General features: G+C 42.3%; 1 protein-coding gene across 1 annotated transcript; it reads left to right on the forward strand.

Annotated features, from left to right (window-relative positions):
• Window positions 1–1,993: 1,993 nt before the first annotated feature.
• SNX18 (sorting nexin 18) lies at window positions 1,994–23,810 on the forward strand (the record flags this gene model as incomplete). The annotated part of the gene is made up of 2 exons (XM_082497168.1): window positions 1,994–3,560; window positions 21,394–23,810. The coding sequence occupies 2 exons, from the start codon at window positions 1,994–1,996 to the stop codon at window positions 21,645–21,647; spliced, it is 1,821 nt and encodes a 606-aa protein (XP_082353294.1). The 3' UTR covers window positions 21,648–23,810.
• Between the last annotated feature and the right edge of the window lie 23 nt (window positions 23,811–23,833).

Consider the following 23,833-nt stretch of genomic DNA (forward strand, 5'->3'; position numbering starts at 1 on the left):
ATGAAAGCAAATCTTAAATGTATCTATTTACACAAATCAAGTAGGTCAGCATCATTTCCAGTAGTGATCATCTCACGGGAAAAAAAAAGACTATTTCAGAGAAAACAACATTACTGATTAAGGACATTGAAGTTAAGATGAATAGGACTGAAAAGTTCGGGAAAGGAGTTGAATCAGGTGCAGTAAAATATATATAAAACAATAAGTGGTATAGTAAAGGCAGATCAGGAGCTAATTTTCCTGCAGTTTAACCTGTGAGGATTCACACGAATGTACAAGACTGCCCAGATCAATGTTAGGAGTTAACTTTGGAAGGAATAAAAAAAAACAGTGACTTACCTTGACTTGCAGCAGTCAGAACTTGGGATGAAATCTAAGACCAGGTTAACCTGATCCACATCTACCTCATGCTTTAGTCCTTACTCTAGGTTGGCCACATGGGTGGAGGGCAGCACACTGGACTGTGGATCGGGTTCTGTGGCAATCTCTCCATTTGGCAGAAGTGAACCACACCTTCATGGAAAGCAGATGCTGACAGCGTGCCAGCTGCAGTGGAAGAACGCTGATAGTCACTAGCCTTGATGGAAAATAATCTTTGGCAGTTCTAAGAGTGCTGACGGATGCTGACGCATAGCTTGAGGAGCACCTAAGAGCCTGTTGGGGCGTTAATGGTGACCAGGCCAGGTTGGGTTGCTCCCAGAAGTTCCACGTGAGCTGGCAGGGAAACCCAGAAGCTTTGATAGAGATGTCTGAAGTCAAGGTCTTCAGCTGCACCATCCTGGGCAGCTGCTAGCTCTCTTTCAGGAGAAGATTGATGGTTCTTGCTTTAGCACTGATGTTGATACTCAGAATTGCTCCCCGTAAACTTGCTGCTCCAAATTTAGTGCTTGGGTTTGGAGATGGTGGCACAGGGGATGCAACATGAATGTGTTCCACTGGGCTGGCCGCTGAGGAGCTGGTTGTGTGCTGAACTATATGGTTCTTTGGGCACTATTGGTATCAGGTAATTAAAACAGACTTCCAGAGTTAAGCAATGAAGGAACTCGGGGCTAACATGTTAGGCTGACGTGAGCTCATGTATTAAAAAAATATTAAGCATGCAAGCCACACAACAGTGACAGAAAGGCGCTGTAATAATATGTGCAATAACATTGGGAAAATGAAGGTCAGAAGAAAAAAGTGACCACCAGCAGAACGCAGGTACCAAGCACTAACAGCAGCCATGAACGCAAGCAGTGGGTCTCGCAGCATGCCAGTGGATCCCAGGTAATTCCAGTGGCGCCTGGATGAAGGCAAATTATTTGCCACAAAGACCTTTGAGAAGCAACGTACACTTTGAACTCCACCAGAGCAACGAGCAGGAGCTGCGTCTCTGGCAGGACGCTGCGCGAAGAACCGGGCACCAAACCAGCACGGCTCCTCCGGAGAACTCCTCTCTAATTGTTCGCCAACAGGGTCAAATCTGGGGAGAAATGTGCACCCAGGGATCTAAAGAGAGCTCACAGATGGCATCCAGGAGACCAGGCAGCGCAGGTCCAGGTGCCACAGGAGACATGAGGGGAAACGACCCGCACGGTCGGACGCCAGGGGGCGGGAAGGGAAGGAAGGGAAGGAAAGGGAAAGGAAAGGAAGGAAAGGGAAGGGGCGGGCCGGGCCCATCGATGGGGGCGGCCGCTCTGGGCTCGGCTCCTCCGCCCTGCCTCTCGGCTCTGGATTAGCGAAACTGGCGACGTGGGACGGCCGCCGGCCCGGCCCCCGCGCCCCGCCTCGCCCGCCGGGGTGAAGCCGGGACTCGGAGCCGGCCGCGCCGCAGCCTAGCGCAGCGCAGCGGAGCAGCGGGAGCCGCCCGCCCGGGCCGCAGCCTCCCTGCCGGCGGGACGCGGAGGCAGAGGGCAGGCGCGGCGCGGTGAGGGGCGGCGGCACCGCGGCGGCGGGGAACCCCCCCCCCCCGCTCCCCGCGGGGTGGCGCTGGGGGGGAAGGGGCGGCGGGGCCATGGCGCTGCGGGCCCGGGCGCTGTACGACTTCAGGTCGGAGAACCCGGGGGAGATCTCGCTGCGGGAGCACGAGGTGCTGAGCCTCTGCAGCGAGCAGGACATCGAGGGCTGGCTGGAGGGCGTCAACAGCCGCGGCGACCGCGGCCTCTTCCCGGCCTCCTACGTGCAGGTCATCCGCGCCCCCGCCGCCGAGCCGCCGCCGCCCGCCCGCTATGCCAACCTCCCCGCCGGCGGCTTCGAGCCGCTGCCGCCCCCCGCCGCCTTCAAGCCGGCGGCGCAGCAGCCCCCACCGGCGGCGGCGCCCGAGCCCTTCCCGCTGCCCCCCGCCGCCGGCTTCCCCTTCCCGCCGGCGCCCTACGGCGGCTCCTACCAGCCCAGCCAGGGCAGCGATGACGACTGGGACGACGACTGGGACGACAGCTCCACCGTGGCCGACGAGCCGGGCGCCCTGGGCAGCTCCTACCCCGACTACGAGGCGGCGGGCGGCGGGGCCTCCGGCCGCTACCGCATGTCCACCCGGTCCGAGCTGTCCCTGGGCTCCCGCGGTGGCCACCCGGCCGGTCACCCGCACCCGCCCGGCGGCGGCGGCGGCGGCGCCAAGAGCTCGGCCACAGTGAGCCGCAACCTCAACCGCTTCTCCACCTTCGTCAAGTCCGGCGGGGAGGCCTTCGTGCTGGGCGAGGCGTCGGGCTTCGTGAAGGACGGGGACAAGCTGTGCGTGGTGCTGGGACCCCGGGGTCCCGAGTGGCAGGAGAACCCCTACCCCTTCCAGTGCTCCATCGAGGACCCCACCAAGCAGACCAAGTTCAAGGGCATGAAGAGCTACATCGCCTACAAGCTGGTGCCCAGCCACACCGGGCAACAGGTGCACCGCCGCTACAAGCACTTTGACTGGCTCTACGGGCGGCTGGCCGAGAAGTTCCCCGTCATCTCCGTGCCCCACTTGCCGGAGAAGCAGGCCACTGGCCGCTTTGAGGAGGACTTCATCTCCAAACGTCGCAAAGGCCTGGCCTGGTGGATGGACCACATGTGCAGCCACCCCGTGCTGGCTCAGTGCGATGCCTTCCAGCACTTCCTCACCTGTCCCAGCACGGATGAGAAGGCCTGGAAACAAGGCAAACGCAAAGCTGAAAAGGATGAGATGGTGGGTGCCAACTTCTTCCTGACCATCAGTGTCCCCACGGGCCCTGGGGCCAGCCTGGACTTGCAGGAGGTGGAAAGCCAGGTGGATGGCTTCAAAGCCTTCACGAAGAAGATGGACGAGAGCGCCCTGCAGCTTAATCACACGGCCAATGAGTTTGCCCGCAAACAAGTCACTGGTTTCAAGAAGGAATACCAGAAGGTGGGGCACTCCTTTAAGTGCCTCAGTCAGGCATTTGAGCTGGACCAGCAGGCCTTTTCAGCTGGCCTCAACCAAGCCATAGCCTTCACTGCAGAAGCCTACGACGCCATCGGGGATCTCTTTGCAGATCAGCCCCGGCAGGACCTAGATCCTGTGATGGATTTGTTAGCCCTGTATCAGGGGCATTTGGCCAACTTTCCAGACATCATCCACGTCCAGAAAGGTAACACCCTTACGTGCTTTCTGAAACGATGAAGTTTTATGTATCAGTGATACGCACGCAGATGTAGGGACCCGGCACTAAATTTGCCCTGCGTTTGGCTGGCTGGTCTTGGGCTAAATCTTCCTGTGTTTTCTCAGGTAAACTGTTGCTAAAAATACATAAAACACATCAGTGACCATTTTAGTTATGTGCCAAAGGTCTAGATGTAGTTGGGAATTTTACTGGTCAGAGGTTGCTGCATTTGGCTGCATAACTCTGAAAGAAACCACACCTGCCTATACTGCTGATACATTAAAGGTTAATGGGCTTGTTTACAAACCCTGGAGATCAGGTGGCATGAAAACGTCTATTACTTTTTGATGTACGTTAGGTATCTTAAATCTCTGATCTAGTAGTTAATAAATATGAAGTAATGTGAAGATGCAGGAACTCCTCTGATTGACTGCCTTGTTTCAGGTGCGTGTGGCAGTGTGCGCATTTTGCAGGGTCAGGCAGTCAGATGAGATGTTTAAAGCTGCTGGGGTTTCTCAGTTCAGCCATGCATTGAACTCTCTTGGTGCCTTTGCAAGAATAATGGTCTGCCACGGTGTTCTTAGTTGGAGTTGTTCATCCTTTGCCATTATTGTCATAAAAAGATGTTACTCACCTGTTATCCTTTCAGCATCTTTCTAGCTAAAACACGCTTCTGAGGTTCAGATTGCTGTTGGTATGGCGCTTTGTGATACATCAGAGAGAAAGAAACTCCAAAAATGAAAGAATCATCTGCTATATAACTAGTGACACTTGTTCAAACAAATAAAGTTTGTAGTACTATATTTGTGTAGATGATTTCTCTGCTGTGAAATTAATGATATTCATATATTCTTCACCATTGTGAGAAGACTAGCCCATCATTCATTCTTTTTGCTGTTATATTCCTTATTTGTAGTTTTCAGCCTGAAGATCAGGGAAGTGTGGGGATTGGAGCTGTAAAAAAGACCAAGAAAACATTACATTTGCTATATAGAGCAGTTAACCTGAGAAAGTGCATAAGCTTTATTGAAAATTATTTTTGGGATTAATAAGCAGTGTTCTGTATCCCAAGAGGCAGAGCTTGAATTGTCAAACACAGTGAATCAGTCTTTTGTGCCCTTACATGACTTTTCCAGGGGTTTTGCATCTGCAACAGTACCTTGAGTTTGATGATAGAAGAGTTGAAAGAGTTTTTTTCAACAGATCAGAAAGGCAGGCTTCCAGGAGATAAAGATTATTGCTGGGAAAATCTGAGGAAACAGAATTGGTATGAAGTGCACAATTTGTTGTTATTTAAGAAAGTAAGCTTTTCTTAAAAATTGCATGCATCAAAGTTATATTTTCATTCTCCTGTCGAATCTTGAAAATTGTGAGTGGAGACTTAAGCAGTCAATATTATTTTGAAGAGAAAAGGGAAGTGTGCAGTGTAACCTTTGGGGAGTTGTTTTGCTAGCTGCTATGGCATTGTGTTCTGATAACAGCTTTCAAATATTTTAAATTTGGAGAGAAAGGTGGTCGTGACAATGCCTCATGTTTGGGAGTGGGGCATTTTAAAGTGACTTGTCAACTAATAATAGGATTATCTGTAAGCTTCTGGAAAAAAATTAAGGGAAAGATTTTTTTTTTTTTTTTCTTAGATGAAAAGAACTAGCAGAATATATACACTACTTAAATAATGTATCCTCAGGCCTTAAGGCTGTGTAGAATTCTTCACTGTAGTGTTTTTGGAGACAAGACTTTGAAGAGACAATTGGGAATAAGATAGGTGCTTGATTCAAACCTGTTTCTTTTATAGTTCTGTCTGAATTTGCGCTTACTGGTTAGGTTTACCATACTGAACCAGGGAAAGTTCATCTAAATGGGCTTCCACTAGAGCAGTGCATGAGCGTGACATACATAGAGTGTATTTTGTGTCAGAGCACTGTCCTGGAGCTGGTTGGAGAAATGCACAGCTGGCCTGTGTGCAGGCATTAATGCTCCAGTACCTTTGGGCTAACATGTACTTGCCATCAGAAAATGGCATGGGCTTGAGAGGGTTGTCTATTCAGTGTCCATGTTTGTGACAGGAACACAATTAGAACCAGGTTGCGTGTTTGTTGTTGTTGTTCCCATTACAAAACAAGCAAACTGGAGGAAAACTGCGAGGAGGACGTTTTTTACACCCAGTATATCGCCACTGTATTACTCTAAAAATTTACTTGTTACAAGGTATAACTTTTCAATTCCAAATTGTAAACTTCAGATGAAAATATAAACTGTTTGGTGTTCTTACAACTTAAGAGCTTTCTTTGAAATTTACTATCTGGGATAATTGCCAGTTCTGAGATTTAGTATTGTCTGTATAGACGAAACAGATATCTTTTGGTGATAATAGATCATCTGAAAAATAGAGTTGACATGTCTTAAGTGTTTTATTTTCTAGCGTACAACTTCTTTGTGCAGTAAAATGACCCCAAAGTGCCCTTAGAAGTGGTAGAAACAGCAGCCTGATTGGTGGCCATGCCTTTAAAAAGATGAAGTCTGAAGTTAGGAGTACTTCTCCTTTGTTTTCTACATAGTGCAAATATATTGTCCACTTGGGATAAAAACCTTTTCTAAATTCAATTTCTGTATTCTCCCAGACCTGGGAAGGCCTGAAAAATAAAGGCAGCTGTGTCCAAAACTTGCCCATGTCTGGGGGTAGAATATTCAGCTGCATTGTCCTGTTACAGGTTTGCTCTACTGCAGATAGTGGAACAGCTGCTGAATGTGATTTGGAAGTGTGTTTTGTGGTATAGACTGAGAAGTCTGCATGTCTGGGTTTTTTTAAGCATTTCTGCAACTTCTGCAAAAAGAAGGACAGACAATCTGTAAGTCAAGAGACAAAAATTTCCCTCTGTTTGGGCTTTGTCTTCTCTCCTAGAATTATGAACCAAAGCCGTGTAAGCCTCACTGTTGCTTTGATGGCATATCAGCAGGAAAATGTGTCAACTGTTGTGCTGCTAATTGCTCTGTGGTCCATGTCTTTCTGTGTCCTGTGCTGAGGACATCATACATGACCTGAAGTGTGCAGAAAGGGGTTGTCATTTTGTTTACTTGTATAAAACATGCAAACCAATGGACTAAAGGTCCCTTTCAACGTAGACAGTTCTATGTCTCTGTGACTCTGGGAATATTTTCAAACTGTTTATTGTGTTATTAGTATTTCGAGTATTTTATGGAATGGCAATAGCTTCAATGGGAGATTTTAAAAGATTCCTTTCCCTTTGCCTCCTTCACCTTGAGCACCCAGTGTTTAATGAATTTTCTGTAAGGGAAGGAAGAGTTCAAGTTCCTCCTCCAGAAGAGACAGAGGAAGGATTTGAACTTTTCTCTCCCACATGCCAGCTGAGGATCAACTTGTCAGTGCTTTGTGAGAGACCTTACCCAGTTTCGTGTGCATTCCAGTCCAGGTCTGAAGACTCACTGGATCAAGCCCAAAAGTGAAGAACACGCCAAGTTGGAAACCTCACGGTTCCATCTGGAAGTGCTTTGTTTGAGAGTCCCGCTGAGGCTGGCACAGACCATATCAGCCCTATGGCATACATCCCTTACAAACGACTTGTTTTATAGGTTTTATTTTGAAAACTGCCACCTGTAGGGGTAAATGATGGTAGAGTGGTGTCTTGAGCATCTAAGCATTTGTATGAATCTAGCCCTCAACCCTCGTAGGTAAATGCTTCTAAACAGCTTGCATGAAAGTATTCCTGTGCACATCTGTGTTGTCTGGAGTGGAAGATCCAAATATGCTAGTCAGATAAACTTGTACTCAGTTTTCTTTAGCCTCTGGCAAAAGATTTGTAGAAGGGGAATATTAAGTTCAGTAGGCTCAAAAACTAAACTGCACTTTTGTAATTTTCTCTTGCAGAACTGCTGTATCTTTCAAGAGATACTAGATTTAGTTGCTTTAATTTTGAGAAGAAAAGCAGCCTTCTGACTTCATTTGTAATGGATAATACCTTCTTTTTTGTGTTTTTAAGGTCTACTTGTGGAAATTCCCTAGGCATTCTTGGCAAAATAATTCCTAAATATTAATTGCTAGAGCTTCACTCAACTGATGAGATCTTTTGACTTCAATAATCTTCCACATAAATGCTCACTGCAGGCCCATGCAAGTTCAGGTTCAGGAAATTTATGCACGTGGGAATTTGAGATAGTGTATGCTAGTACTCTAGCTCATGCTTGTCTAGCTATCTTGTCTTCATATTTGCTTTGTGAGAGTAGAGAAGTTATGGGGTTTCAGATTTCTTGCTTTCAAGTTTTGTTGGAGGAATTACTATAATTGGTCTCTTGTGATTTCTGAAAGTGGAAGAAATAGTAACTTGCTGTTTCATCTCTGCTTTCCAGATTTCTCATTTCTCTTAACATTATGATGTTAACGCTAGACAAACTTCTGGTTATGACTTTTGCAAAACCGATTTGAGAAAGTGGTTGGAATGCTTTCTAAGATGTAGGCAGCGATTCTGTTTCCTCTGCATGTTGAGATTTAAGAGAATTATTTAAAAAAAAATCTGAATTATCTTTTTGCTTCTTCATCACTGTTTGTGAAAAGTAAAATAAGGCAAATTGTCTTATTTACCTGAAGCAAACTTTATTCTAGACATTGGCTTTAAAGAATGCGCTGGATGTGATTTTTAGAATATCTTACAAAATTATAGGCAAAAAAACATTCCAGCTGGAAATGCATCAAAATTTCAAGCATCAAAAAAACCCAAACAGCACTGAAACCCAGAACTCTAACATTTTCAGCGATGTTTGGTTTGGTTTTTTTTTTTTTTCAGGGGGAAGGAGGGGTATGTGTGTTCACAAATAAATAAGATTGGTCAAAATTCACATCTAAAATTTTCTATCACAGTGTAAAAGCAGTGCTTTTCTCTCTTGCTTACTTTCTAACCGGCTAAATTTCTTGTGCAGACATGGTTTTCCCATCCCTGTTTTTCCTTTTATCGGCCTTCCCCCATCCCCCAGATAGATACACATTGCATGGGGTTCAACTCAGGTAGCTACTGGCTAACAGCTTGGCATGTAATCCTAGCCAGATGACCCTTACAACAGTAAAAAGAGATGGGTACCTATGTTTCATCTGTTAAGGACTTTGATGAGAAAGGATGGGTTGCCCAAGGATGACTTGTATTTTTTGCCCTGTCAACCTCTCCATCGCTGTTACAGCGATGACATGTCATTGCTTGCTGCTGAATCGCCCGATACTACCTCCCAGTATTTGAAGGTAACCTGAAGGAAACTGAGACTTTTAGATGGCTAAAATGTGAAAGAATCTTCACATTTAGAAACTGCATAAAATTGTAGATTGCTTGGTGTGAATGAAATCAGAGGACAACAATATAAACGACTAAAATTGAGCAATAGCCTTACTTAAAGAATATAAACAGAAAGACGGAAAAAGGACTTCTGTGTCCCGTTTGTCTAAAAGATGCACACGTCTTTAAATTATGATTTTTTCTTTCTTTCTTTTCCACTGGCCCCACAATTTCTTCTTACCTTAGCTTTCTAAGGGAGCAAAATCCATGCAGTCATGATGTCTTTCTCTTTCCTGTTGCCTTTTGAAACCTGCTAGCCTGATACCATACACATTTGATGACAGAGAGACATCTCATAGCTGATAAAAACCCCAGTGATTTTTTTTTCAAAAACAGCTGGTAGCAGAGGAAGAGTGTAACTGTTTCTCTCCTGTGGGAGAGACCGTACGTGTTACTGCACACCAGAAGGTCTGTCCAGAGTGCCCACTTTGTCCTAACAGGCTGGAGAAGTTTTGATCAGAGCTCAAATCTGTAGGTTTGACCGCAGGCACTGCATTGTCATCTCTTGTGCTCTTACAGGTACTGAGTAGCAGGACAGTGTAGACACTGAAGAATTAAAAATTACGTTGTAGAAAGAGGAAGTAATTTTATTTGAAAGACTTTGTAATACCTTTCTGGCTTGAAGCTTATGAAGAATCTAGATAGTGAGATGGTTCTCTTGCAGCTGAGAAGGTTCCAGGTCTTGCTAAAAGGACTTCCATCCAAACATGGAAGACAACAGTTGGCAGACTGAAAATGGAAAGTAGCTCCCAGAGCTCTTCCAGGTCTTTGTAAACACGTTATCAAAAACAAACAAGCTGGATGATTTTTTTATTGTGCAAGTCACCTTTGAAACAAGGACATGTTTCAGCCTTTCCAGAATCTTTCCATGACTTCATTGTTAGATTTTGTTTGAACAGCTAAAATGCCAAGGTAATATGTGTAGACTGTATAAACTCATCCAGCTGGTACATTAGTTACTTTAAATTGCGTGGTTCAAATAGCACAGAATTTGAAAATTATAATTAAAAAAGTGAAATCACGTTTGGCTTAACCCCCAAAACACAAGTCATATCAGTAGACTCGAGCAAACAAACGGCACTCTGCACAATCTTGTTTATATCTTTCATGAAGGCCGTGAGGATTTAAATTAAATTTAAAAAAAAAAACAAAACCTAATAAAAAGTGTTTTAAATTTTGGAGTGGAATCTCATGAAATCAGTGACAGAATATATACATTTAAGCAATCTCGGTTCAGTTTTTGTCAGCAACGTTGGGTTGTTATTGTAGCAGAGCAGCAAGAAGTGTGACGGTTTCAGCCTTGGTTTTAGGTAGGTCCACATCACGGGTGGACAACTTCTCTAATCTAATGAACTGAACTACCCTTTTTATGCCTACATGCAATTCTTTCATAACTATGTGAAAAGCAGATTCATGCTATGATTGGGAGATTACATTGTTTTTTTGTCTCGTGGTAAAAAGCAACTTGCCATTCTAGTTTTTTTCAGGTTTATAATTTTGGATATTTTTATGGATGAATAGCTATGCTGGTGAATTGGCGGTGTACTGAAGAAAGATCCGTTTTACCAAAGATCATTATAATGACACTACATTTTCAGTCTGACTGCAGTTTTCTGTAAGCCCAAACTCAAAGCGGCAGATCCCTTCCTCCTAAAAGGGCAGACAATTCTCTTCTGCCTTTATAAAACTACAATATTCTATACTACAATATATACTATATTGTAATATGTACTATAGTCATATATTAATGAATTTAATAAAGTTAAATATTTACAATTTTAAAGTAATTAACATAGTAATGTATAACATTTCTTTTATCTAATATGAATATAACATTATAATAATACAATGATCACGTGTTCTGCTTTTGTAGTATATAATATATTTTAATTTGTTACATTAGTGATGGTTTACCTTGCATATTTTTTCTGCATCAAGGAATCTACTTCTTTTTGTCCTTACAGAGGTACTACAGCATTCAGATTTCTAAGAGTGAGCATTTAAAGGGTACTAGGGAAAAAGCGGAGCAGTATCTTCATTTCATTTGGATCTCGACTCTTTTCGTATGAATTTATGTTAAAATGTCTATGCATGTTGTATTTGCTCATCTTAGGACAATAGACGAGCTAAGCAGATGATGATGGACAAGCAGAGACCATAAATTGTGCGCACTCTGCTTCCCTTCAGCCTTTACAGAGAATAACATCCAGAAGCCGGTCTTTCATAGCGCCCCAATAAAGGAAGGATGTAAGAGTCAGTGGAACCTGCATTTATACTTCCTTCTCTTGGTAATGGTATATGGATATTGATATGCAGTGTTACCTGTCTTCTCCTGCCCACCCACACCCCAAGAATCTTACAAAAATTTTTATGAAGTTACCATTTAATATAATGATGCTTGCATTCATTTTGGCTGTGACTTATATCCAGAGGATACGTTTCTGCCCATATGCTGTTAACCAGTTGTTAATCAGTTGTTGCGGTTTGAAGAACTCAGCCAATTCTATCTGTCGGAAACTGTGCACTCCCAGCAGTGGACAGCAGATGTTGGACTCTGCGAGCGCTATGGCCTCAGGAGGAAGGGAAGGGCTCAGACGTCCAGCACCAGGGCAAGGCGTTCTCAGGATTGCAGTCATCAAGGAAGAGCACGCTTTCTAATTTATAGTGAATGTGACATTCATGTTATGAAATAATCCTGTTGGCCGTGTTGGGTCAAGTACCCTGATCTTGCTCCTCCTCATCCCCAAACCTGGCTAACTCGAAAGCACCAAGACCTTGAAACCCACATACCATAACTGGCTATAAAGTAAACACTTTCACAAATCCAGACACGAGAGTCTTCTAAAAGTGCAGTTTTCCCAAGTATTAGAAGAGACCTTAGCAAAAAGCAAAATCACCGAAAGAGAAGTTAATCCTGTGTTGCTCAAACCAGAACACTCAGTTGTACTGAAAATTTAATTATATCACGCATGTACAGCATAATTTCTGATTTAGGTTGCTGTCTTGAAGTCGGCATAACAAACAGGGCATTTACGAAAGCTGTTAAGAGTCTGTCGCATCATTCCAACAGAAAAGCGCCTGTCTTAGTATCCTACCTGGGAAAACTAGTGTTCAGAACCTGTGATGACCAAACTGTAATAGACCAACTTAAATTGTGGAAAAATGGAGATTTGTCTTAAAAGCCTGTTTGATGCCCCATTTAGATGTAAGCTTGTAAGAAGTACTTAAAATCACTGAACGGTTTCATCTTGATACTTCTGCAAATTGCGATCACTTAAATTTTCAAGTGTGTCCACCCTGAAAAACATGACTGGCTTTCTAAAGGGCAAATGTACCATGTTTCTAGTCACTGGCCTAGTTTAAGTTTCACTCCTTTCTGTTCCCCCAGGCTGCAGTGTCAGCTGAAGTCATACCAAAGAAAAACTCCTTAAATGGTACATGTGAGTGCCGAAAAGTACAGACTGCCTTAGAGTTGGGCAAAACCGGCATTACCTAGTGTTTGCCTCTCAGGCTGTGGTGCAAAACACAACGTTTGTGATAATGGACAGCAGTATACACAATTTAGCTGGATTTTAAGATAAAATTATTCCTGACAGGCCTCCTTTCAGACTTCACTGTAGGCACCTATGAAGTCAGAACTACTCATGAACACAGTTTAAATGTGCTTTGGTGGCTGAAATAAGGTCGTTTGTGTGCAGTACACCTAAAGATACGTTGGTTTTAAAGTCGCTGCGTTCAAGATTTGACTGGAAAGCTTCCATCCGATATTGCACAGTTTTTATACGCGGTTACCTAGCACTATGGGCTTTTTCTGTTTTGTTAGTGGGGTTATGTGGGGCAGTAGGTGCAATGAAGTGATAATTCTGTAATGTTTCTTTTATTTGTTTTGCCATCTTGCTCTCACCTTGTATTTTCAACTGTTTCAAGGGCAAACTGTGGGTTGTTGCTTGCATAGCAGTGTGCTGTAGCACAGCCCAGCAAAACATTTGTACTGGGGGGGCTGCACACCAAAGCTTGTAGATTGCTCTGAGGGACTCTGGAAATGAAATGCACATTGCCAATGTGATAATTTAAATATTTTTCAGTAGCATGAGCGTTTTGGAGTCTCTGAACATGCATAGGTATGATTAGAGTCCTTGTAGATTTGGTTAAATAAATTGGCCGTGTATGCTCTTCCTATGTGTGTGTATACCAGCTGGCAGATGTATGCACAATGAGTTTAATCAATTCTTAAATATCACATTATTTAAAATAAGAAAAAGATTAGTTAGGCATGTATAGTATCTATTAACCCTGGTAGTTCTTTAAAATTGAGTGGCATTTGATGCTGTGCATTCTAACACCATTACTTATCAGTTATATATTAATTAAATCAATGTATATGTTAAAACCACCAAATGAGATTAGAGTTAATCAAGTGTCTGAAATCTCTAGCAAAGACTGTTTTATTTGTGCGTGATCTCTGAATTGTGTAGATTAGAAAGTGATTTCATTTTGAACTGAAGAATGTGTCCCTGGGTGACAGCTTTCAATGAGCTTTGCAACAGGGTGACTGGAAGCACAAATAATTCTGTCTGACATTAATAATTCTGCAGTCAGTCAATGTTAACCGAGATCTTAGCAGAGTACTGTAATTTGTGAGCCTAGATTTATGGGATAGTATTATTTTATTCTTTGCGTTTTTGAGCAGTGGACAACAAAATAACAAAAACTAAACCTCACCTTTTTTTGACTGTTGTTAAGCTGCAGATTATAAAAGCATTATAGCCATTTTCATGTATCTATACAAAACCCCCATATAATACTAAAGTAATTGCAAATTGATATATTTTATTTTTGTATTTCTGACTTTCATTATGGAAAGTAGAACGTTGTTATGGTAGTTTTGCACCCTTAAGGAGAAGAATATAATCTTTGAATTTGAAAGACTGGTTTTGAAAACTCTGTTGTGTTGGCACTTTCAGAAAGAACAAGTGACTTCATCATTTTGCCTTCAATGTTGGAGATCACTTGCCTTTTTCTCTTTAAAACTGTAAAACCAGATTTTAAAGTACATTAGTTACGGTAATGGTACTTTTTCCCTGTGACATTTCTTTTGTACAGTTCAGACGCTACTGGAGTAGTCTTCTGGTTTTAATTTCAGGCAAATTCCTATGCTGCTTTCCATTCTAAATCAGAGCCAGAAAATGTAAAGAATTTTCAGAATCTTTATGTGGGCTTCTGCTGTTAATCTGTGCTCAGAGCGTTCTTAAACAAATGATCTATCAATGCAATAAAATCGCTGTTCTGCTACACAGAATTTCATCGTTTCCCTTTGAATTGAGAGAAGGAAGTTTGGGGGCTTTTTTTGGAGTAGAATTTCACGTTCTTGTAATCTTGCGTGGTGCTTCTGCAACTTCCCTTCCTGATGATTGTGTAGCCCCGGGCTGAGCTGGATCACATAGCTAAGCCATTGATAAAACTAAGCCGCAGTCTCCCTGCCCTCCAGGCCAAATCCAGGTTTTTATTGGATTAGTCGTTTGAGTCATCCCCTAACATCTAGTCTTTGCTAGATCTGGTATAAATGGGGTGGCCATGTAGACAGGCTTGTTCTGGCAGCCGTCTGCTGGATTGGAGATAATGTTGTTGCCTCCACAGTTGTTTCTTTCAGAAGGAAGGTGAATCAAAACTGTGCTACATGCATGTGGGCTACTCAGGGTTTGCCTTTTTGAATCTTTACGCAAAGAACCGTACTTAAATAGTCTCATCACTAGGTAAGGAAAAAGAAAACTTATTTCTAGTTACATTTTCTGCTTCTGCATCCTTCAATGAAAGCAACACAATAAATATATTGTGTTCTCCCTTCCTTTCAGAGGTGCTGTCTCATATTGGAACAGTGTTTTGTAACAAAAGTAAAGCAAAGGGAGTTGTTAGACTAGTTCAAAGCTCTCCCTTCAATAGCCTGCTTTGAAGGACACATCACCCCTACTGTTAGACCATTTAATACGATGGTTAGCTGAATGTTGTGGAAATGTAAGTTGTTTTGCTTTCTAGTAAGTAATGCACCAAATTTTATATTGTAGCTAGCTGATAGTAGAGAGATGAAAAATTGTTTATTGCGCAGGTCATTTTATTTTCACGGGATTTCTGAGGTACAACTGCTGAGGGATTTTCTTTGTCAAACTTGCGAGTTTCTTTGAAGATCACAGTATTTTCTGACCCTAGCTGTCCTTCCCCGTGAGGGAGCCACCTCTAAGAGAAGTCTTCGGACTTCAACACAAGGTCTTGCTGTCACACCAAAGCCTGTTGGCTGGCGGACTTCTCAAGGGTGGTGGTCAAGAATCTGACACTCTGGTTGTGCCACAGTTAACACTGGTGTCAAGGCCAGAACAATCACCCTCCTCAGGGTTTTTTCCATTCTGCTGTTTTTGTGGCTGTTGTCCTTTTCAGTATCATTTACGAATAGGGTCTGCAAATAGAATAAGAACAGGTATGTGGTTAGAGTGGCCATGTGCCCCGTTTCCATCCCTTGGAACGGTTACTGCTGCTCACCTGCAGCATGACCAGCAGCCCCAGCGGTGTGCTGGCCCACGCTTGCCTCCCTCCTGGCAGTGCTGAGGCCAGTGGGGAAAGGCAAATACTGTTGGGCTGGCACCCAGCTCACTGCTTCACTCTGCCTCCCTTCCCCAGCTCCATTAAAAATTTATTTCAGAAAATAGCATTCTTTGTGAATTATCAGGGGGAACCACAGGATTACCTTCTTTGTCTCCCATGTCTTCTTTCATTCCTTTGCAGTTTTGCAATAATTCTTTAACTCGGGGTATAAAGTAGAGTAACAAGAACATGGGTATTTGTTGAAAGAAAGAGTGCTGTAGTAATCATAACTGACATACATGTAAACTGTTGTCTCGCTACTAGTGAAAGAAATCTATTTGTTCCATTTTAGCATAATTCATCACTGAAGTGAAAGAAATATTTTAATAACTGCAGTGATAAAGGCATTGCAATTATAGGATCTAAAAAATTAACTTACTTTCTACAAGCTGGCTGAGTTTTTAAGGTCGGTATTTTGGAGTGAGATACTGAAGACATTGATATATTGGTGACTTAATGGATGATACACGTTCCTGAGAGTAACTGTGAATTGCAGACCTCCCTGATTTCAGTAGATACCACTGCTTCAAGCGCTGTGTTCTAGCAATGCTGAGCCAACGCTTCTTTGTGTTTCATCCCATATGCAGTATTACTATATGCAGTTAAATCATTGCTGCTACAGCAGTGATTTTTTAGAATTAGTGATACTGTTACAAACAATATGAGGAGTTACTGCTTGTGTTTTTTAAGAGTCAAGCAAACCCAGCCATGAAACAGATGTCCACTGTAGTAAGCACTTTGCAAATACTGAGCAAAAAGGGCTCCTGCTCTGGAGAGTTCCTTTTCTGTCGGCTTGTCTTTATTTGGATTAGTAGCTTCAGACACGGCTGATATTTCACTCCTGACTGCTGTATGCAACACTGAAAAGCTGATGTTCGGGTACTTTGGTAAGAGGTGGAAATGAGGCAGTGGGAAGATAGCACACCCTTAGCAGGTACTGCTCTTCTTTGGCTTCTGATCGCCTGTGCTAGCAGGTGCAGGGCAGACCTGGCTTCAAGTGGGACAAAGGAGTTGAGTGAAGAGCAGTCTTGATAGCAGTCTTCGTGAGCAGAGCCCCAAAACTTTTGCCTTCTGGTCATGTTGCAGGCTGCAGCTTGGACTTGTGTCATGTATACTAAGCGTGAAGAACTAGTGTAGGGCTGACTGCTGGCAGACTGGTGGTACCATGCAACTGAAGAGCTTGGAGACACGTGCATCACCGTGGGTTTCTATGTATATATGCATACTCATAGTGTGGAGGGAGAGTGAGTACAATTTCAAGTACGGATTCAAACCCACCCTTCGTTGACTCTTCGCACAATCTCAAAGCATTTGTTAGTGTAATAAAACTGCAGGTGATATGAAAACACATTGTTTGGCCCAAACCTGAGTACTCTCAGGTTCAGGAATTCTTTTTCTTAAATTTAATTTTCCTGAATATATGTATGTATGTGTCTCTTCGGGTATATATGAGTATATGACCCTGCCTTATTGCAACTTCATGTTTGCATGGGGAGCTTACTGACGCAATACACTTGTTTTTTCCTGGTAACCCCTCAGCACCTGTTTGAGTTGCTGTTTGTATTGTGTGTCCTACAGCTTGGAAGTATTTATTTCCAGCAGGAATTTTAGGTTGTCCCTGTCTTCTCAGCTGCTCTTAGTATAAGTGTCCCTTGTTAAATGTGTTTATATTGTGTTGTCTAATCTCATACTTCAAAACAAGTACTGACACCTGTGAGTTTTTCTTAAGCCCTTAGCAGCATTCAGTGAGCACCATTGCCTGTTTAATATCAGCATTTATGTCTGCTTTTCCCCACCTGTAAGAACAGAAATAGATGTAGCACAGCTTTTTGCAGGATCCTTGATCCAGGCCCTCTTCACTGTTTGAAAGCTAGTCCTGATCACTGGAACATCATGTCCTGACAGAAGGTCTTTTCATCAGACTAGAAGTTTTAAAGGCATGGGCAAGACTTTACAGAATCTACAGAGCTGGAGCTAAAAGAAAACCAAGAATTTATTTTTATGTATTACATCCCTTTGGGAGCAGTGCATTGGCGGATATTTATCCCAGACGTGTTCAGCAGGAGGTTTCCTTGAGCTAATATGCAATAGGAGGTGGCTCCTTCTGTTTCTTTTCCCTGAAATGTGTGTTAGCTTTTTCTAGGGCTGCCATAATCCTGCTTTTTCTTTTTAAATGCATCTTGTTTTTTTGGAATCTCCAAACCAATACTAGATGTTCACATCATTAAGTTCAGAAAGCAGGACATATTTCTGCAGGTCTACATCGGCTGGAGGGGGCTTGCTGAGCCTCAACAGCCTGTGGGGGCAGCAGCGGGAGCTGGGAGGTGTGGGGTTAGGTGCTGGGGGCGATGGGTAGACTGGGAGACTAGTGAGGACAGAGGTGGGGGAGTTCATGGTGTATAGCCTGGGGTGAGACGGGTCAGGAGTTGCAGGTTGGGAGGCATTAGGGTTGACCATGGGATTGGGCATCTCTCAGCAAGATCCTTGTTTTCAAGCAGGGATGTACACAAGGGGCTGCTCTCTGCTCTCCAATTCCCCACCCTATCCTCCTCCCCGGTTCCGTCATTAGGAAACCGTGTGGATCGTTGCACCCTCGGCATCAATGGATCTCTGCTCTGGCTCAGAGTTTCGCTCATATAGATTAAAACACAAGGGCTGTAGGCTATGAAGAAGTGTCTGGAGAAAACTTGGGATAAAATGGGATATGTTATTGTTAGTAAAGCTGCTTGCAGAGCCATGCAAAGTAACAATGCTTTTTTCTAAGATTTACTGAACTGTGTCTTGCAAACTTCAGTAGGTGTGGAACAAATTAAAAATGACATTTTAGAACAAATGATTGTTTGCTTCTTAAAATAAAGCACATGGGCTTTTTTTTCTGTGTTTTTGGGGAAGGTTCTTCGATTGTCCTCAAATAAGCTAAAATTTTTCCTCTATTAAGTTATTTTGAGAATGTTGTAGTAATAATCCAACACTTCATTTAAAGTCACTTCAAAAAAACAAGCAAGTTTGTACTTAAGCATACATATAAGCTTTTGTCGTATATTGCTGATGTATTGTATGTAGTCTGTCTAGGTTTTAAAGCAATTCCACTGTAGGACCAGTATGAATCCATATGCAGTAAGAGAGAAGTGAATGGTTGCAAGTTTTCCTCTTGGATTCCTTTCCCTAATTATAAATCTTCCTTTTTTTTTTTTTTAATGGCAAAAATGCATAATGTGTAATATGTCTATTATGCAGGGCTTTAGTGTTTGGTAATGTATGAGGTTTATTGATGCAAAATAAATTGAAGATTGTACATGCTCCAGAACTTAGTTATGCTTTCAGATGGAGATGCTGTAAATATCAGTATTTTCAGTATTTTTCTTCCAGTTTGGTCATTCTAGAAATAACATCTAAAGCTGTTTCCCACATCACAACTGAACAGTTGTCATGTTTATTTAACCAGCTCCATCTGGCTTGCAGTAAATCCCAAATTTCAGTTTTTCACAGCCATGCATGGAATCCTGCCACGCCCACAAAATGCAGAGAAAATGTCTGCTAAGCCTAGTTTTGTTTGCTGAAAGAAGCATCCTTTTGCAGAAGAGGGGAGTAAGTATTTTTCAGATCGTGCCTTACCTCGCAGACTCCTCATTCCTCAGAGGAGAAAATAGAGATCATCTGGCATGGTCCCACTGCTGGCACCACTGCACGTGGAGAAGGTTTTTTGATGGTGTATTTTTGGGCCAGGCTGGAGATGATGAAGTAAATCAGCTGTAGCACCCAGTGCCAAGCTTTTAGCCACCACTCTGGTGGGCTGTGGGCATTAGCAAGGTGTGGAGCCAAGACCTGCCACCACCTCACAGCCCCGGGAGAACTACTGCCCTTGGCCTCTGCCACTCGAATACCAGCGTCCTTGGCCGTGCAGCCTGCCATCTATGCTTACCTTGTTCGGAACCTCCCTGCCACAGTTTAAAAAAGAAAAGGAAAATCTTTCAGATGGTCTTTCTGCAAGTATGTCACACCAGAGGGGACTTATGCTCACGAGTAAGATCTCATACCAAGGCTGTAGAGAGGAGGTGCCATGTACAACACAACCTAAATGCAAATTAAGCAGAAGAATATGATTTTAAGAGTAGAGAAGTACTGATAACAGAGGGAGTATTTTCCGAGTGTTTGCAATTAAAACCACCCCCCACAAGTTAAGTTGTTGTTAGAAGTTGAATAGAGAAAAGTCATGCGTGCTTCTCTTTAGGAATTCCAGATTTTATTTATAATGGAAGACAGAACACCCGCTGAATTTCAAAAATGCAACAAACTCTTTTTCCCCAAGTCTGCCAAATCATCTGATATTTTAACTTGCTTCTAGTGAGAGTGTACCTCGATCTTCTGATGTACCTGACTGCCTGGTGAGGGAGGGCTGGGGACGGGCAGGGGACGGGCTGCAGCAGGCAGGGGAGCTGCAGGAGGGCCCGGAGGAGATGCAGTGAGCAGCGGCCGTGCTCCCCAGTTGCCTCCCAACACACTGTGCCTGCAGCAAACCCAGACGCTGCCACGCACAAGGTCATGCTCCAGATCTGAATTGCAGAGATGTGTCAGGGCGCTGGAGGGAGGCGCATTCGAAACGGCTTCTTAAACAGGCACAGGAAGGGAAGCGTGGAAGATAGTGTTACTGCTGATGGACTGCATTTTTACTGTTTAATGATGTGTACTACATGTGTGGATTCAGGCTAACGAGAAGACGAACCTGCTCCTGCAGCAGATAGAGTGGAGCTTGTCCCCCTGGAATATATAGGCAGAGAGGTTTCTCTGTTATCTTGCTGAGTAGTGTCACTGTAGGGAGTACAGAAAAGCATTTCTTCAGGGCCATGTAAAGGGAGTCCTGTCACTGAACTGTAGTCATGTGTACGGTAAGAAGTGTAATCTGAAAGGAAGGAGACTGAAGACATTACAAGTAGTTGAAGGAACAAGTAACTTAAGCTTGATCATAAAGGTTGTGAAAAATGTCCTATCATTAACATCTTGTGAGGAGATAAAAGCTGTATTGGCCTGATCAGTTTTAGTTACATGAATAAAATATATGCATAATATTTAAAGCAAAGAATTTGCTCTGTGGGAAATGGAGTCCAAGAAAATGAACGTCTTAAGATGTATCTTGGTACTCTGTCATTATATGAGTCTGCTTTGGGTGGATCTGGTTTGGGTGATAATTCATTTTTGTAGGACGTGTGTGCTTTAATTAGCTATTTGGAGAAGGAAGACTGTCAGTTCTTTTGCTCTGTTTTTCTTCTAGCTCTTACAAGACTGCATTAGGTCTGCATGGATATCTGCAACTTTGAAATAAACTTTTAGATTCTATAGTAGTCAGTAATTAATCTTGGTGTCTCTGTAGTGTAAAAGCAGAATGCTGTATTTGCAAGATTTTGCGTAGTCAGATCTTTTGACGCTTCACAAAGATTGGGAAAAGTGATGTTTCACAAAGTCCAATTTCTTAACGAGGTTATTTTTCTGGTGTTTATGTAGACTTAAACTGAACCGACAAGTTCCCGCTACTGGTGTATTTATCAGTTATTCTCTGAAGGACACCATCTGATTTTTAAGATTGTGAAATAGGCATGCTTTACTAACTTTTGCAAGCTAGAGCCTTAAAAAAGTGTGATTTTTTTAAATAAGATTCACTTTTCTGTGATTTTTTTTTTGTATGGAAAAGCTTTTATTTTATTCCTTTTCATTCAGATATATATATGCACACATATAAATACATTTAGAACGAGCCTTATACAAATCCTTGTTGTTATTGAATCGCTTGTTAAAGCACAGTATTTGAGTCTACATTGTCCTCACAGTTCAACTGTTTTGTTTTGTTCTTTATGCAGGAGCCCTTACCAAAGTAAAGGAGAGTAAGCGACATGTGGAAGAAGGGAAGATGGAGCTCCAAAAAGCTGAGGGCATTCAAGAACGCTGTAACATTATTTCTTTTGCGACCCTAGCAGAAATTAATCATTTCCACAAAATTCGTGTGAGGGACTTTAAATCACAGATGCAGCATTTCTTGCAACAGCAAATACTCTTTTTTCAAAAAGTGACACAAAAGCTAGAAGAAGCTCTTCACAAGTATGACAGTGTTTAATCTCTGAACTTTGATTTTTGGACTTCCCTCAGCATGAGTGTGACCCAGGCGGCAGAGCAGATGCTGCTGCTGCTGAAGAACTTGCCAGTGGTAGACGGTGGTACAAGGATGGTTTTGTGTTCACCTGGAACCCCAGTTTAATCTCCGATTATGTAGAAAGGAAACAGTTATAGGGCTATGTAGTAGAAACAGTACCACGCATTGTAACTAAGTTATACTGTGTATGCCTACACTACCATTGTAACTTTTTTGAAATAATGAGTATACTATTTGCCTTATTGCTTTTTGAAATATGGTATTTTAGTGCATACTTTGTAGACCTCAAAACCCTTCGGGTCTTTAAGGAAGTTGGCTAGATAAGAGCCTGCTTCAGATGCCTTTTTACTTTCCTAGATTTGGATTTCCTAAATTCAAACGATTCTCTGTTTACAGACTCCTACTAGAGCAGCTATGTGATTCTGTGCCTTTAGACTCTATTCTTCCTTTTCTAGTAAGTCACATTTTTATGATTGAATGAATGAAGGGTTGATGCCTATGACAGGAACTGATTATGAAACCTCACATTGACTGGAAAAAAATCAGCTGCCATCCAGTTTGCACAGCAAGTACTGTCTTACAACAAATGTTGGCTTAAAAAGGAGAGCTTAAATCTATTCACACTTTCGCTGAAAATGGAGACTAGTTGTTACATGTACTGGGATGTTAAGCACATATACAAAAATACACCACTTAACCCCCTTTCCAAAATGAATAATACAGTAAGGGGTGTTTTTTTTTAGTATACAGCATTACTGTGAGTGGAACTTTGAAGAGCTAGCCTAATAAAAATGGGGATATGAATACAAGCTATGTGGCTGGGACATTTTTTTAAGTTTGAAATGATCTGCTTATTGTTCAGTTGCTGATTCAGTTTAACTTGAGACTTGCATCTACATTGCCAGTTGTCTGAGTTGAAACTCCACTGTGATTCATCAGTTTACTAAGTTACAAATTTTTGGGGATGTTCAGTAATATAAATTATCTAAGAAAGTCTTGGCTGAACTGACTTGGAAAAAAGTGGCATTTTTATGTTTGTAACACTCAAGAATTAACAATTGTCTTAATTTTTGTATAAATACTTTTGACAAGCAGGGTGCATTTATATATATGTAAACACTATCTTTTGAAGAGTTTTCTGGCTTATTTCCCTTGAGTTAAGTCTGAAGTCTGTATTTCTTACCTGTTGGTTTCCTTCATATAGGTCAGTATGAAAGAGGGTTTTTATTTATCCTATTTTTTGTTTCTCCTAAGCAAAAATAACAAAAACTTCCAAGGAAGCAAAATGTTTACTTTTTTGTTTTTAATTAAATTAATCAAGGATAGCTTAAACAAATAAAAGCCTGGAAAAGGAAGTTAAGCAACAGTTACATTTAAGTACAAATCATTCCTCACCTATGCAGCAGAAATGTGCAGTTCTTTCACTCGATCATGTGAGTTTCTGTAGCTTAACCACACACCTCTGTTTTAGAGGAATAAATGTAAGAATGTAGTTTTGGTTTTAAGATTCATCCCCAAATGCTTGGAGATTGCTATTTTGCGCAGGTTGTGTTTGGCAGTGCTTCTAGTACATACCCAAAGAAGTAAAATGCAGAATAATGAAGAGGAAAAAACAGTATTTGTAAAAGAAAGGACAATCAGTGAGGAAAAAGTCCATTTCCAGGCTATTAAAAGAGTGCTGCAAACAACAAGGTTGACCATAAAATAAGGACCATAGTCATAGGGCTGACTTGCTCTTTGTCTTCCTCATGGCATCTTGTTCTACATTCAAAACTCACCACTTCTCCTAACAGCTCTTCCTGGCAGTACTCCAGCTTCCCATACGTCGTTCAGTTGTGTGAGATAGTGGTGAGCTAGGCTTGAGCTGAGTTCCATGGCTTACGTTTGCTTAGGCCAGATACTGTTTTATTAAATGTCTTTGCAGTAATAAGATCAGACTACAAGCAAATTAATTCTACTTGGAGGTATTAAGACCGGTTCAGAAATTTATCTTCGTCCAGTTGAAGTACTCTAGGAGGTTGGTATTAATGACATGTACGTGTCCAGGAGGAAATTAAGCTGTGATATGTACACATACAACATTATCAGACAGGTACAGTTTTCCCAAATAAACTCTCATGGCCTTCATCTTACTTTCTCATTTGTGAATT

Source organism: Vanellus vanellus, assembly GCF_965231255.1.
Source record: "Vanellus vanellus genome assembly, chromosome: Z".
NCBI lineage: Eukaryota > Metazoa > Chordata > Aves > Charadriiformes > Charadriidae > Vanellus > Vanellus vanellus.